This window comes from Haemaphysalis longicornis, unplaced genomic scaffold (assembly GCF_048455015.1).
Source record: "Haemaphysalis longicornis isolate Haplotype H1 unplaced genomic scaffold, Haemaphysalis longicornis Haplotype H1 scaffold_5, whole genome shotgun sequence".
In the NCBI taxonomy this organism is placed as follows: Eukaryota; Metazoa; Arthropoda; class Arachnida; order Ixodida; family Ixodidae; genus Haemaphysalis; species Haemaphysalis longicornis.
Window position 1 is genome coordinate 154,192,742 of NW_027526385.1, and position 13,941 is coordinate 154,206,682.

The 13,941-nt window shown below is 47.5% G+C and overlaps 1 protein-coding gene across 1 annotated transcript; it reads left to right on the plus strand.

Annotated features, from left to right (window-relative positions):
• The first annotated feature begins 2,703 nt into the window (after positions 1-2,703).
• LOC144139957 (uncharacterized) lies at positions 2,704-13,399 on the plus strand. The gene is made up of 5 exons (XM_077672177.1): positions 2,704-2,913; positions 8,648-8,788; positions 12,665-12,759; positions 13,114-13,290; positions 13,379-13,399. The coding sequence occupies exons 1-5, from the start codon at positions 2,721-2,723 to the stop codon at positions 13,397-13,399; spliced, it is 627 nt and encodes a 208-aa protein (XP_077528303.1). The 5' UTR covers positions 2,704-2,720.
• The last annotated feature ends 542 nt before the right edge of the window (positions 13,400-13,941 follow it).

Here is a 13,941-nt window from a genome sequence, read left to right on the forward strand (position 1 = left end):
GATAAAATTTCGATTCTGATAGACAAATGCAAGTGGGACAGCCAGCCATTGGGGCTGATAAAGTAAGCACATGTGACCGCTGAGGTGGTTAGAACACGAAGAACGGTGCTACCTGAAATGCGTGTTGGGTCTTTTGAAGCTGAAGCAAGCAGTGCTCACCCAGCTGAGTCTCGCGTTCGTTTCGAACAATAAAAATAATGGTGACGCATTCCTACTAGTGTATAAATGAGTCATCAAATTTTATTTTAACCTGACTCTCGCTTGGACGCTTCCTACAGCTGAAGTGTTCAGACAAACTTGGTGCAATTTTCAGCCCCACAGCTGATCATTTTATTTCCAAGAGTCATTGGTGTCGTGGTAGCTTCGTATTTTTGGTTGGGGCCAACTTATCAAATCACGCAAGCAAAGTCAAGATGTTAAACAGAGATTTTGATTGCATGGTTTTAACGCGCCGACGCATCGCAGGCGATGACGCGCGCCGTAGTGGAGGGCTCCGGATTAATTTGGACCGCCTGGGGATCTTTAACGTGCGCCGAAATCACTTACACACGGCCGCTTTTGCTTTCCGCCTCCATGAGAAAAGCGGCCGCCGCTGCCGCGAATCGACCTCGCGACCTCGCGCTCAGCAGCACAACGCCTTAGTAAACAGAGATTTTAAACAGCCGATAATGTTAAAGGGACACTGAAGTGAATTTGTCAAGCTCCCGTTTTTGCTTGCACTGCGTAGACTGGCTCAAATTAGCACACTTTTCATCGTTTATCCGGTTGACAAATCGGTAATTATTTTACAAAGCGCGAAAGAAGAAAAACTACCATGCGCGGTTTGCGGCTGCTGCACCAACCAAAGCTGTGACGTTAGGAGGAGCGGGCACCGTGATTGGACGATGCCCAAGGTGAGCAACCAAACAAGTTTCGGTTTCCGTTTCGGTTCTGTAAAACACAACTGGTGGCGTTGTTGGATGGGCATTCTCAATAACTCAGTAATCATCGTACCGCGCTTCTGCCATGTTGTCACCTGTAAAAATGCATAAAGATAAGCCTCCCAGGACGGCTTGGAATCGTAGCATTCACTAGCCGAGGCCTACGCAGTGCATGGACGCCCTCCGCGTACCCGCAGACGCCCAAATATAATCCGCTTTTCCCCCATATTTGGAGCTTGCCTCACTCATGCCTGTACCGTAAAAAGCATGTTCGCACCAGGCCAAGGGCCTGTTCATTCTGGCCTGTGATCACTGCCCGCAAGCAGTCGGTGCTTATGGCTACAGCACGCCAACGAGAACTCGCTAGCGCGCCAGTGCCAGCCTGCGCACGTTCTGTGAACTACTGGCAACAGCACGCCAACGAGAACTCGCTAGCGCACCAGTGCCAGCCTGCGCGCGTTCTGTGAACTAGTTCGTGGAGCCATGAACGTTGCGGCCCAAAAAAAGGTGAACTCAATGTAGAAAACATCGGCAGAAAACGAAAAAGCTAACTTACAAAAAAAAAGCACGTACCCGCGGGGACTCGAACTCGTGAGTTGCAAAACACTTGCGGCAACATACCTAGCGCCCAGACCACTCGGCCACGGAGCGGGCTCGGCGACCCTGGTAATATAAGGTATATATTGTAAACAAGTTTACACTTTTATTTAGTTTTGGCATTTCAAGCAGCTTAGGTGACTATTTGTTGTATTGCGCTCGTGCAGTAAGCGTCCCCCGAGTTTCCACAATAGCTCACGTCTAGCAATTGCATTTCGTAGCCGGAAAAGCGTTCGCAGATGCGTAGTCGTGCTGCTGACCGCTGTGCTTGTTCGCCCAGCGCAAAAAAGTGCTTCCCGCACCCTATTTTTACGCTGTACGGTAAAAATATCAGCTTATTTTATTTCCTTAGTACCTTTATTGACTTCGCTGACTCTTCTGCTGCCTTCAAGAGGCCTTATATTTTCCTACTGGCGTACCAGTCAGCGAAGCGTCGCATGTGCGCTTGTGCAGCGCTTGTGTGAAGCGACCTTGACTTGGAGCTAGATATAGTGTACAAACTAACCAAGTAAAGAAAGGCCCATTCTTCCATTCAAAAACGTGTCCTGGCTTCGTTTCAACTGAGCGAACTAATTGCCACGACCCGTCGGCGACCGGCGGATGAAACGCTGGCTGACTCTGTCTGAAGGCCGGGGAGCCGTGCAGTAGCGCAGCCAATTGCGAGCTCGGCTCCTCTCGACGTCACACGAAAACGCCGCAGAAAATGGGCGAGCGTAAACAGAGGAGGACAGCATTTTCGAATTAATTTTTCTACTAAATGAAATCGCGTAAACGCGCCCAGAGTGGTCGTAACATGGCCTGGGGACTCCGGACAACAATTTGCGCAAGTAATCCCGCAATGTTTACATATCACTTCAGTGTCCCTTTAAGGGCTACACACCGCAGCGCTGTTTAAACTATGAACCAAAATTCCTCCTGCGTGGGGCTCTTCTTTGGCTCTCTCTCTCTTCCATGTCGTTCAATATATAATTCCCAATCAACTGAGCCAGAGTTCTCTTCTGTTGTATCAAACGCACTGTCCTTAAAAGGCGTAACTTTTTACGGCTTGTGCCGGCCGCCACGTCCAATTTTCGCCCCCTCCCTTTCGCTCCATTTTTTTGGTTATCCAGGAATGTGAATGCGAAAGCTTTACTCGTTGCTGTTTCAGTGCATCGAACGGGCAGAGCGAGACCAGTAACACCCCAAACCCCGGTGTAATCAAGAATGACGACCGCAGCTGTGCCCACGGATGTCGCGTGGAGCGTTGCAGTGCTGGCTTTTTTCGTCGCATTGCTGTCGGCAGTGGTCGTCTCCAACGGCCCTGTGATCTACGTGTTACTCATGGAGGAGTTCAATGCGAGCCACGAAGCCGCTTCGTGGGTCTCCACCGCCACCTGTATCGTCACCCATTTAGGTGGTAAGAACGAGGAAGGCAAAAACTTGGTTTCCTACCTTTTCTGCTTGTAGAACTTCAGCCCAACTCACCTTTTTCGTAATCCTCACTAAGAAACATAGGAAGAGGGAATTGGAAACGCAGTTTGGATTGTACTCGATGTGCCCCGCAAGAAGGACATTTCTGAAGTCTTTGGCTGCTGGCGGTGACTGACTGCCTATCGCACCCGCCTTGGTAGATCGGGGGCTAGGACTTTGGCTGCTGCGCCCAAAGAAACGAGTTTTGACCCCGCCCTGGGGGTCATGTTTTGGTTCGACACAAAGAAAACTAAACACCGGTGTGTCGCGATTTTAAAACGTTGCTGACTCTCCTCTGGTATAACTTTTTTAGCTTGCGCCTTTTTGTTGTTTGACAACCGAAAATTAACACTATGAACGAAACCACCGGAAGCATATGCTCATGCGACCTCAACCACCTCAACCACGAAGCTCGTTATGACCGCGGGACATACTAATTTTATGGTGAAGTTATGCTGACGCAGCGCGAAGTACAAATGTGCTCTTCAAATTTATGCCTCACTAGTAAACGATGTTGTTTGTGTTTACTTATTTCTGTCTTCTTGATGCCAAGTTTGACTGTTATATTCCTAGGCCTCTATTCCTTCATTGCATACCTAAAAAAATTTATACCCCTGTTTTTTATTTTGTAGCTCATTGTAAACACCCCATCTTAACTCGCAAGCCTGGCAAGAAAGAAAGCTGAACCCTTTTCAGTGTTCATTCAGTCACGATTTGTTTCAGTTTGATAGTGCTTTCCCTGTTTGTCTGTTTTTATGCAGTGAACGTTTTTTAAAGTGTGGTGTTGAGAAATATGCAGGTGTAATGTGCTGCGTACTGCGCATTTTTTAAAGCAGGGACTTTGCCAGAAAGATTATTTCGGATGGCGAAAAGCAAACCATTCCTGTAGCCTCATTAGTTAGGGTCCAACTCTGAAAGGCTCTCTCTGTATGGCCGTTCAAGTGATTATCGAGGAAAACAAAGCACTTGGAAGAGGAAAATGTGGATTTCTGGGTGTGTGCCCATTCTAGTTGTGCTATTAGGCGAAATATAATTTTACTTAACTAGTCTGCACCCATGTCACTTTGCATTCTCGGCATAGTTTTTATCTGGCGCTCATTGCTTGCTGACATAAGGCTGCACAGCCACAGTGCAAGTAAACGCTATGACTGGCCACATTTTGTCTTTTATATCCTCCGTCGACAATGAAAGCCGACGCTAAAAATGGGGATTCGAATTTGACTGGCACATGCAAGCGTCTCTTTAGGAGCTGTAGCCAAGAAAACGAATGTAATCGACTCATAAGCTGTCCCTATTTTTCTGAATACAATGCTCATGTCCATGTATGTCCTTGGACTCCTTCAAGATAACTTCTTTCTGCTCCATGAAAACGAACGCTACGGCTTTAATGTGACACGTATTTTTGCACGTTTTGCGTGTGTTTAAGAGGCGAAATGCTGACTGTTTGTTTGCTGAACGACGTCCACGAATTCGTTTTACGTGGCTCCTCTGCAGTAGGATTCCGGAAAACCCCAAGAAATGTCTCTGCTGTGCTCATAAACCTAGTATTTTGAGCTCCATTGGGATTTTAATCGCGTCTACGCCAACAACCACAGTGAAGTGGACACAATACAAAATACAACACTTACGTCGAATTTGATAGCAAGACGTTTTTGAGGAACAAATATACAAAGAAGTTACTATCTCAGGTCAATTTTGTCGGCACATAAACAAATACATGAAGCCCGACGTCATTCTACACAACTAAGGACGCGATCATATAGGTCCGTACTCGTCCGGACGCTCGTTGGATACACGACGTACAAACTTGACAATATAACCGGCGTTTTCTCACCTTCATTCGCAAGGGAATAGCTGTTCATTTCAGAATGCACAGTGCTGACGCTGAACCTTATCTCCTTCTGGAACTTGCCACACCAATTTTAATAAAAACAGCCGACACTCAACCAGCCTAAGAGAATGATATGAACAGCTGCTATGATATGAAAGAAAGCAAATTTTCTTGGTAATTACTTAATGCCCTGAAATCCGTTGAACACATCGGGGGAGGAAGACTTCATGTGAAGCACACTTCACATGTATGTTTAAAGGCAGAGATGTCAACACATCTATTCACGAAGCAAGGTTCACTCTTCTGAATGAGCCGCTTTTCACGATAAAACAATTAAATTCAGTAGAACGTCACACAACTCCACTTGTCCCCTTTATTCTCTGTATGTTGAGCTGATAGTCGTTATTCACCAGGTAAGCGTTCGCCAGTGGTCACAGTAACCTCCACACGGAACCTGAATCTGGTTTTCAAAACTGAGAGGTAACAAAGTGCTGCGTATTACCGACCGGCACAAGTACCGCAATGAATGGAGCTGGTTCCGGGCTCAGGATCTTACGGCAGGGGACACAGATGTCCGCTAATTCTTCGAGCCCCACTCTCAGAAATCAGACTCATAAAAGGGCTTCCGGACCTTGATCCACATACACTGCACTTCTATAAATCTCAACGAAGCCTGATTGGCCTTAGACGCACACAAGCCAAATTGCCGGATAAGATGCCAAAAAAGCATAAAGGTCATCTAAATACAACGATACATGCAAAACAGCCGATGCGAATAAACTGGCAAAACGTCCTAGATCACCAAAACGGCAATATCCGTCTCAGTAGCTGCTGTTGCCTCACACGGATTTCTTTATTAAAATCCTCCTAGGCGCTGTTTAAACGCCTTTACAAACTTGCCGCTAAGTACTAGTGAAGTCCGTATGTTTTTCATTTGACGGTGCGGACTGTTTTAAAGGCGATCAAAATACACCGGGGACCTTCACAAAAGCGCTGACTTGTCTTGTGTGTTTGATTCGTCTTATGTAAACATTCAGCGCCGTCCAACAAGACCCATTACCAGCTTGCGCTCATCTTAGCATTTTTGAAGTCAATGAGATGCTTCAGGAGCTGCCAGTTACTTATCTGCTTCAGCGCGAACATCTTAGATATAATGACGCCAAAGGAATGGAAATGACTGGTACAAGAATTATGACCCTATCACTGGCACTAAACCCAAAGAAGCGACAATCGAGGCTCGCATGCGATAACACGAACGCTTCACTGATCCTGCATTCCCACCACTCAGACTCTTCTACCAATTGCCGTTACTGCGTAGGCTATCAGAAATCCATTCATGTCCTGCGGGATGTCGCGCCGCAAACCACAGCTACACTGCTCTCTTCATAAGATGTCGCATCATCGAGTGGGAAGTTGAACCTTGCCCGAGCCGAAAAGCTTCCTGGACGGAGTAGGCTCACTTTTTCAGGAGTGTAAAGCTTTTCAATACATACACAAATTTATCCTTCTCCCAGTCCCACTTCTGAAACGGCTCTCGACAAAAATACTTTATCCAGAGAAATTAGTGAGGAGCAATGCTTTAACTCGCGCTCAAGCACTCGCCTGTGCACATACGGCATGGGTGCACCTTCTATGTAGTCTTCAATATGTTCTCTGTATCTACCCGATGGGCAATTTTTCTCCACGTCGAAACAAAACCCTCACACCAGGAGCGCCGGCCATCATAGTAGCAATACACCGAACGTACCAACTTCGTATGTAGAAGCTGGCAGCTGTGCCGTAAACGTCCAAACCAATGGTACGAAAATACCAATGTGTGTTGATTTGCAGTGGGCAGAAACGCCACAGGGTTTGCCATCGTGAATGTATGGCATTACGTACATTCTAAACGACCCGTGGTTGTGGAACGCTTCGACTCCTTATGTCATCCTTATGAAACAAGGAGCATGATGCCAAAGCGACGCGCTCGTGCTGAAATAAACCCAAGGACTTGAGCGGGTGTTGTGGATTCTCTTTCGTCATTGCTAGTGCAACCATACCGCCGCGGATTTACACGGGCCAACCGAGCCATCCGTGTAGGCATAAACAGGTATCTGTAGGCTCATGTTGTAGCAGTGTAACTGATCGTTAACTGATTGTGCAAGCTGCGATCCGTTTTTATTTGCGTGATGTTCAGCTGCGTTTGTGCCGGTAACAAGCGCGCAAGACGTAAAGGTGCGAGGGTGCAGTGGTTAACACGATAGAAAACTTCAGAAGTTAGCAGTTATATTTTAGAAAACGATGCCTCAGGTACAGTTTACCACGATTTGCAATTTGCTCTCGACGTCCGTCTATCAATGCCTAATTTCTTGGTACTCTTCGTTGGGACTGAAATGGTAGTCCCAGAACGGGCCGAACAGTGGAATGTTCCGTAATCCTCAGCTCGTAGCCTCAGCTTGTAACAAGCACGCTGTCAATCAAAACAAATAGAAATTGTGTTTTCTACAATTTAGCGTGATTTTGAATCTATCTAATGGTGGTATTTTAATAGCTATAATAGCGGTATTTGGAATAGCTTCAGAGCAGCTTTTTCCCTATATAAGGAAATCTGTAGTGACCGAACGGACAATGGTTAGCCCTTGTGTCTCCCTATGTCGGAAGCGTAACTCAACGCAGATAACTGATGGGGATATTTTGAACAAATGCCATTTTAGCATCGTTTTTTCTGCAAACCACATGCAGCGCACATTTCTCTAGAAACACTTTGGTGCGTCGTTGATGCCGCAAAGAGGGAAGGAGTATCGCAACCCATTGAAGGCGTGCGGAACCATGAAGATATGAAACTGTTAATGTCCAGATGAAAATTTAGTATGATTAGACGCAGAGCTGGACTGCAGTTCGTACAGCCTCACCCAGTCCGGTCACTGCATGCAGCAGTGTGGTTTTCACGGTACTTGCGGGAACACCGCGCAAGGCTTAGGGTAGGCAGGAACGCTCTGAACATAAAAAATGGTATTCGACATGAAAGCTTAGTATCTCTATAAAAGTCTATACTTAATACTCACAGCAAAGAACCAAGTAAATATTTCAATCAATCCAGTGCAATGGCAAAAAAATATAAGAAGGTTCGACATAAAAGGCCCTTGTCATTTTACCGTTTTTCCGGCAGTGCTTCTTCCGGCTGTTTTTTTCTTGCTTAAAATGTGGGAACGCGCCAATATTTTCAGTGCTGCAGCTAGCCTAATGATATGGGTACTAAAATTTATTTCTGCATCTTTTGCTACACAAATAAACAAAGAGACAGCTACATTTAAACAATTGCTGTTCTTGACTTATTAAGCACCCCGGTCAGTAGCTAATGCCGTTGGCGCTGCGAATTAGAAGAAATGATATTTTTTTAAAGGTACCAAAGTTAGTAAGCAGCCTTTCGATCGCTTAAATTATGCTCTCAGTGGAGCCGGTTTACTATTGCTTTACCCTTCTGTTACCGTGCAAACCGTTAAAAAGTCGCTTGAAAACACGCTCAAACACCAAGGTCCTGATTTATTTAGGATGGTTATATGACACAAATTACTGAATTCCGATGACACAATTTTGACACAATTTTGACACACAAGTAGACACAATTTTGTGTCTACTCTAGACGCAAATGCGTTGACTCTAGACACAATTTTCTGCAATATGAATAATGCACTACGGCACATCATCTTCAAAGACAAGAGGCACGTGAATATTTTCATAACACTATTGATTACAGTGACGTTAACACGCTGAAACAACTTCACATGAATATGTTTGTGTTGTCTTCTTATAACGTAACCCTCTTTCCTTTTTTGTAAGCAACATTCTCATTGGCTCTCACTTCGCATAGGATTCATTGTGGCACTGCTGGAGTTGCGGTTCTCGCTCTACCAGGTCACCCTGATGGCCGTAACTGTGCTCTGGGTGGGCCTGCTGGCGTCCGGGTTCGCTACAAGCACCACATGTATGATCGCAACGCTCGTTATGTACAGTAAGTGCTGCATTTACTTTGAAATTCAATAACAAATTTCATTGTGAATGACTGTATTAAACCGAAGCTTTCTATGCCTAACTAGATGGCGATGCTGTCCCAAAACAACCTTGTAGAAAGTCAACTTTCATTGCCGATGATGATGATCGTGGGTGAAATGAAAGGTGATTGAAACGCGAAGTTTTCTCCGGTAAAAAGCAAATGTTAAAAGCCCGGTTTCACGCATGCGCCGAGTGACCAGAGATCTTATTAGAGCTTTTCGGTGGACGAGCCTGTCTCTGAGAACATGCTTTAGTTTTTTTTACGCGACGCCATCTTCGCCACTAAGAAAGGTTGCGCTCTAAAAGTGGAATTTTGACATATTTGTATCGCATCTGTGGTATTATTTAGGCCATAAAGTATACAGCCCACGCCTTTTGTTGCCCATTGCGCACTGTAGAAGCTTCATGTAAAACAATCGAAGATGTAAACCCAATCTTTTGTAAAACTACCTCGAGGCTCCTTGCGCGATCATTACGCCCAGTGTGTGTAGCCTCCTAACAAAAGAATGACGAGCCAGCAGGAGAGAGAGGCACGAGCTATTGGTTCTCGCATAAATGTTCCTGGCGCAGCCTTAGCTGCCTTCTGCTGATCCTGTCATCTGCTGAATTTGGTGTGTGTAAAGGCGCGTATACACTCCGACTATTCCGGCGCACAGGCGCGCGGCTGCACGGTCGGCGGCGGCACGTCGGCTAGACTGCGCTGGCGCCAGTTGTCTACCCCTGTACATAGAGCGTCATACAAATAACTAGAGGGGAAACTGGTGCTAGTGTCAACGCGAACATGGCAGCGGCGCTTACGCTTCAATAGGAATGATGGGTAGTTCTGGAACCGGATTGCGTAGGATCAAAGCAGGTCTCTGGCTACGCAAATTGTGTTTTTTGACAAAAAAGCTCTCATTGCCCGGTTCTCCGTTTACAAATTACATGGCGAACAAGAACGTTAGTCACGAAAAACCGGTTTTGTACGAAATAAAACGGCGCGTTTCAATAAAAAACAGACGCGGAGTCGAGGACGTTTGTGGAGCAGGTTTGCCATTTTCTGCCAACTACAGCGGGACGCGGACTTCTCTAAAAACTACTTGTAAACGTTTCGGCACTGGTGGTTTGTAATAGTAAGAAAAGTTTTGTGCTCATAAGAAAAAAGAAACCGATTACCTTTGGAGAAGTTATATAGTGACATTCATTAAGCTGCGTTCCTATCAGCCGCCGGTGCAGCTGTTCTACGCCGTAGGAGCCGGCGTTCGCACGAAAGGTGTGGCTGTTCCAAGCGATTCGCAACCATCGTCAGCTTTCACAATACATTGCTCTGCCGGAAGAGCAGCGCCGCAACTCCTAATTCGCAGACAGCTTCGCCGCACAAAGCGCCGTCATTTGTGTTTTCGTGCTCGCTGTGCGGCAATGAATTGATAAGCGACCAAATTCGCAACTCTGGTTATAAAACATTCCATTCAGGGCGGTATCAGTGCACGCGAGGCATGCAGCTCAAGGAGAAACGTATTTTTGATCGCTCCTCTCAACACCCCGCGTAAGCAAATGCGTTCATGTATATCCAAAACGAAAACCAAACTGCCTGCAATCCATAGCACGTTCCACAACCCATCGAGCGCCAATCCGAATCCAGAACTACCCATCACGCCCATTAAGGCGTACGATCGCAGCGCCAGTTTCCCCTCTAGTTATATTGTAAGAAACTCTATGCCCCTGTACACTCCAACACGGCCGGCGCAGCGTAGCTATGCCTAGCAAGATGGTAGCCGGCGTTCCCTGGATGGCGCATGCGCAGAAGGTTTTGCGACTAGTGCGCCGACTGTCGTGAAATTACGAAAGGGCAGAGCTTCCGCTCCAGCCCGGCCGTGGTTCTTGTTTGTGGCGCATACCCACTTGGAGGATTGGCCAGGATCGGGAGCTTCATTGGGGCGAATGTGTCCGATTTAAATCAACTTTTGTTCTCTCCAAAACTTAGTTTCTGGCCGTGGGCGAGCGAGCTGGTGCGCGCCCGCCCAGTTTGGCCGGCCTGGCGAGGTGCATGCTTAGATACGGGGCCGACGGCATCGAAGTGAGGATAACCATCTTATCTACCCCCGAGGCACTAACGTCATCATGCGCATTAATTTGACCAAGAACTTTGACAACGTCACTCATAAAAATAAACTGACCGGGCTTATTCAACGTTTCTTTGGCCCTTTCAACTACCGATATATTACCAATTTCCTTACTTGTTTCACCGGTCGCTTCTCGGTCGAAGGCCCGGAATCCACACCCATACCTTTGGGCAGGAAACTCACAGCTGATGCGCTATTAGATTCGAAGCAGCTCATGCTCGGGGTTGTGTCCCTCCCTCCGTCGTTGTTGTTGTCGGTGTCCGTCGTCCGCACTCTACTGCGCATGCGCGTCTCTTCAGCCCCGTCAGCGTTTGACCTGACGTCAGCGCAGTCCACTACTGAAAGAAATAGTTAGGCGGCGCCCCGTTTCGATCCCACGACTCTCTGGCCACAACAGGAGCTACGTGGCGCTCTTCCCACTGCGCTACAAACCAATACGGGAGCATTTGATACGAATGCGCCTTATGTCCTTTACTGATTCAAAATACGTCAAGAAGCTACTGATACAACGAAGGCACGCGAAGCTGAACATCAACGAAAACGACGAAGTGAAAACTAATGGGAACTTCAGTCGACCTCATGGCTGCTTCGCATACTACTCAGGGTTCCCCTGAGGGAAGATGGTGTAATTTGTTTTCCTTTTCCTCGTAAACGTGGCTATGCTCAAGCTCTGTCTCCTTTGTAAGGCATCCGAGGACTGCGCCACAACTTATACACGGACGACACCACTGTTTGAACAGTTGATGGCAGTAATGGGAATATTCAAGACCGCCTTCAGCAAACAGCCGCCATTAGAGCCACTTAGGCCTACGAAAAGGGACTCAACTGTTCACAACACAAGCCGGGGCCTTCTTCTAGCGCTTTACGAGAGAGCGTCGCCATCGTGATATCTGTGCCCCCAATATTCAGGTCACGCTGCAAAGTAACCCTTGCTCCACGTGCCCTCTATAGGTGGCATTGATTGAAAATTTTAGAGGGCGATTTCTTCGCTTGCCAACACTGAAAACCTGCATGTCCGCGGCCACTGTGCCAGCGCTTACGCTTTCGGCCCGCATCTCCCAAAAAAAAGACACCAGCGTCCATCGTATGCTGCGTTTCAACCCGATTATCGGCAGGAACTCTCATTATATGGTGCCGCCCTACCTGCCCTCGAGCTTTTACCATCATAGGAGGATGAAATCGCGGCTGCGAATGGCGCGCCTACGCTGATGTTCGCTGCCGCCGCAGATGTCAACGCAAGTGCACGCGCACCGTATCCACGACATTTTGTCTGGTAAGGGCCCCCAAATACGTGGTTGAGTAGTAAAATCGAATAATTTAATTGGAGAAATGTTTCACGCGTACGCCGATTTAGCGCTGTCTTTCTCGTGCGCTAAATGTTTCTCACTCAGCAAAACAACTCATCTCTGACATGAGCTGATCTGAGGCGGCGACTTCATACGCGTCTGGCGATAGGTAGATCGTACTGTGCTGCACTCAACAGTACTTGGCTTCGAGGTATTACTTTGCTTTCAGTGGTGAACAGTTTGGAAATGATGCAGTTCCTGCTGTCAAACGGACCACTGCACTCACATTGCAACCTCTCTGCCACGACCAACTCACGCTCACTCATGGGTTGGCGCAGAGGCTGGGGTTGAATTGCAGATAAGATTGTCACACTCATGAGCAGAACCATGATTTTTCGCGTAACCAACGCTATCGCAGTACACCTGACTGTCGAGTCACTCGCACAGGTCTTGCACGAAAAGACAAGCTCACGTCGTGGCCCGTGGCCTGCCTGGCCGCTATGAAGGCATGGATGAGAAGAGGGGTGCCTGACCTGGGGCCCGTGAGTGCTGTGTGCACCACGTCGCCTTAGCAACAGACGCTTGGCCACGAATATGGCGGCGCACAAACATGGTTGCCTGCATGCATTCCACGCCAATGAATAACTCCTATGCGCATCATGAGCCTCTGATTTCACGCATATGGGGCCAACACCGAGACTATCCCCACCCTCGACAACGCAGTTGATCAGATTTGCAGACTTTTCACCTGGATAAGGAATCGCAGCTATGGCCTCAAAGAAGCTAACGTCCTTCGCTTGGTGCAAGCGTTCGTTCCTAGCCGCACCACATGCGTCACCCTGTTTCTCAAGTTCACCCATACTGAAATTCGACGCCTTCAATGCATCATCCGCAAGGTAGTCAAGGTGGTCATGGTCCTACCCCGCCACACCTCTAGTCACAAGGGTCTTCAAGATGCACAGTTATGTCACGACGGACCGTCCCGTCGGAGTATATGCAAGCCGGTGGAGATGGCCAGTACGTTGGGCTTCACCGAGGTCTTCAAACCGGTTCAGGTCTGGATGAAGTACAAGGTATTGGCCAACTCCACCGGCTTGGTTCTACTCCGACGGGTCGGTCCGTCGTGACATAACTGTGCACCTCCTTTGCTGTTCAACACAGAGATACGGCCGCTTTGGATGACTCCTTCTGATCCCGCTACATTGTGGCCCCCATAGCAAGGAACCTGCATCCTACTTTCTATCACCAACGTCACATTGATTGGGCAAAGTCCCTATGCAAAGACCAGGCTTGGAACACCTTTACCTTGTACGTTGACACAGCGGAATACCCCGACCATGCAGCCTGCGTGGACTGCGACCACCACGCAGCCGATGCAGCCCGTGCAGCGACTTGCCAAAGTTACCGTTCATATTAGCCCGTGTCATAGCGGCGACAAGTCGCAGCAGGCCGAGGGAACAGTTTCGATTGTTCTCCATCGCCCCGCGCGGTGTCGCTACACTTGCTCTACTATTATAGCCACTGTACTTGTACTTTGTTGGGAAATAGTAGCGCTACCGAAATACTCCAAAGCGCGAATGAAAAATACGTGTCTGGTTGACTCACGCTTAGAAACAAACCCGAGCTCTTCAGTTCAATTAAATAATAGCTAAATATGCCAAAAAGCGTATTTGGGCCGATCCTCTTCAATGCAAAGCATAAATAAACGGTATTGCTTTTAATTC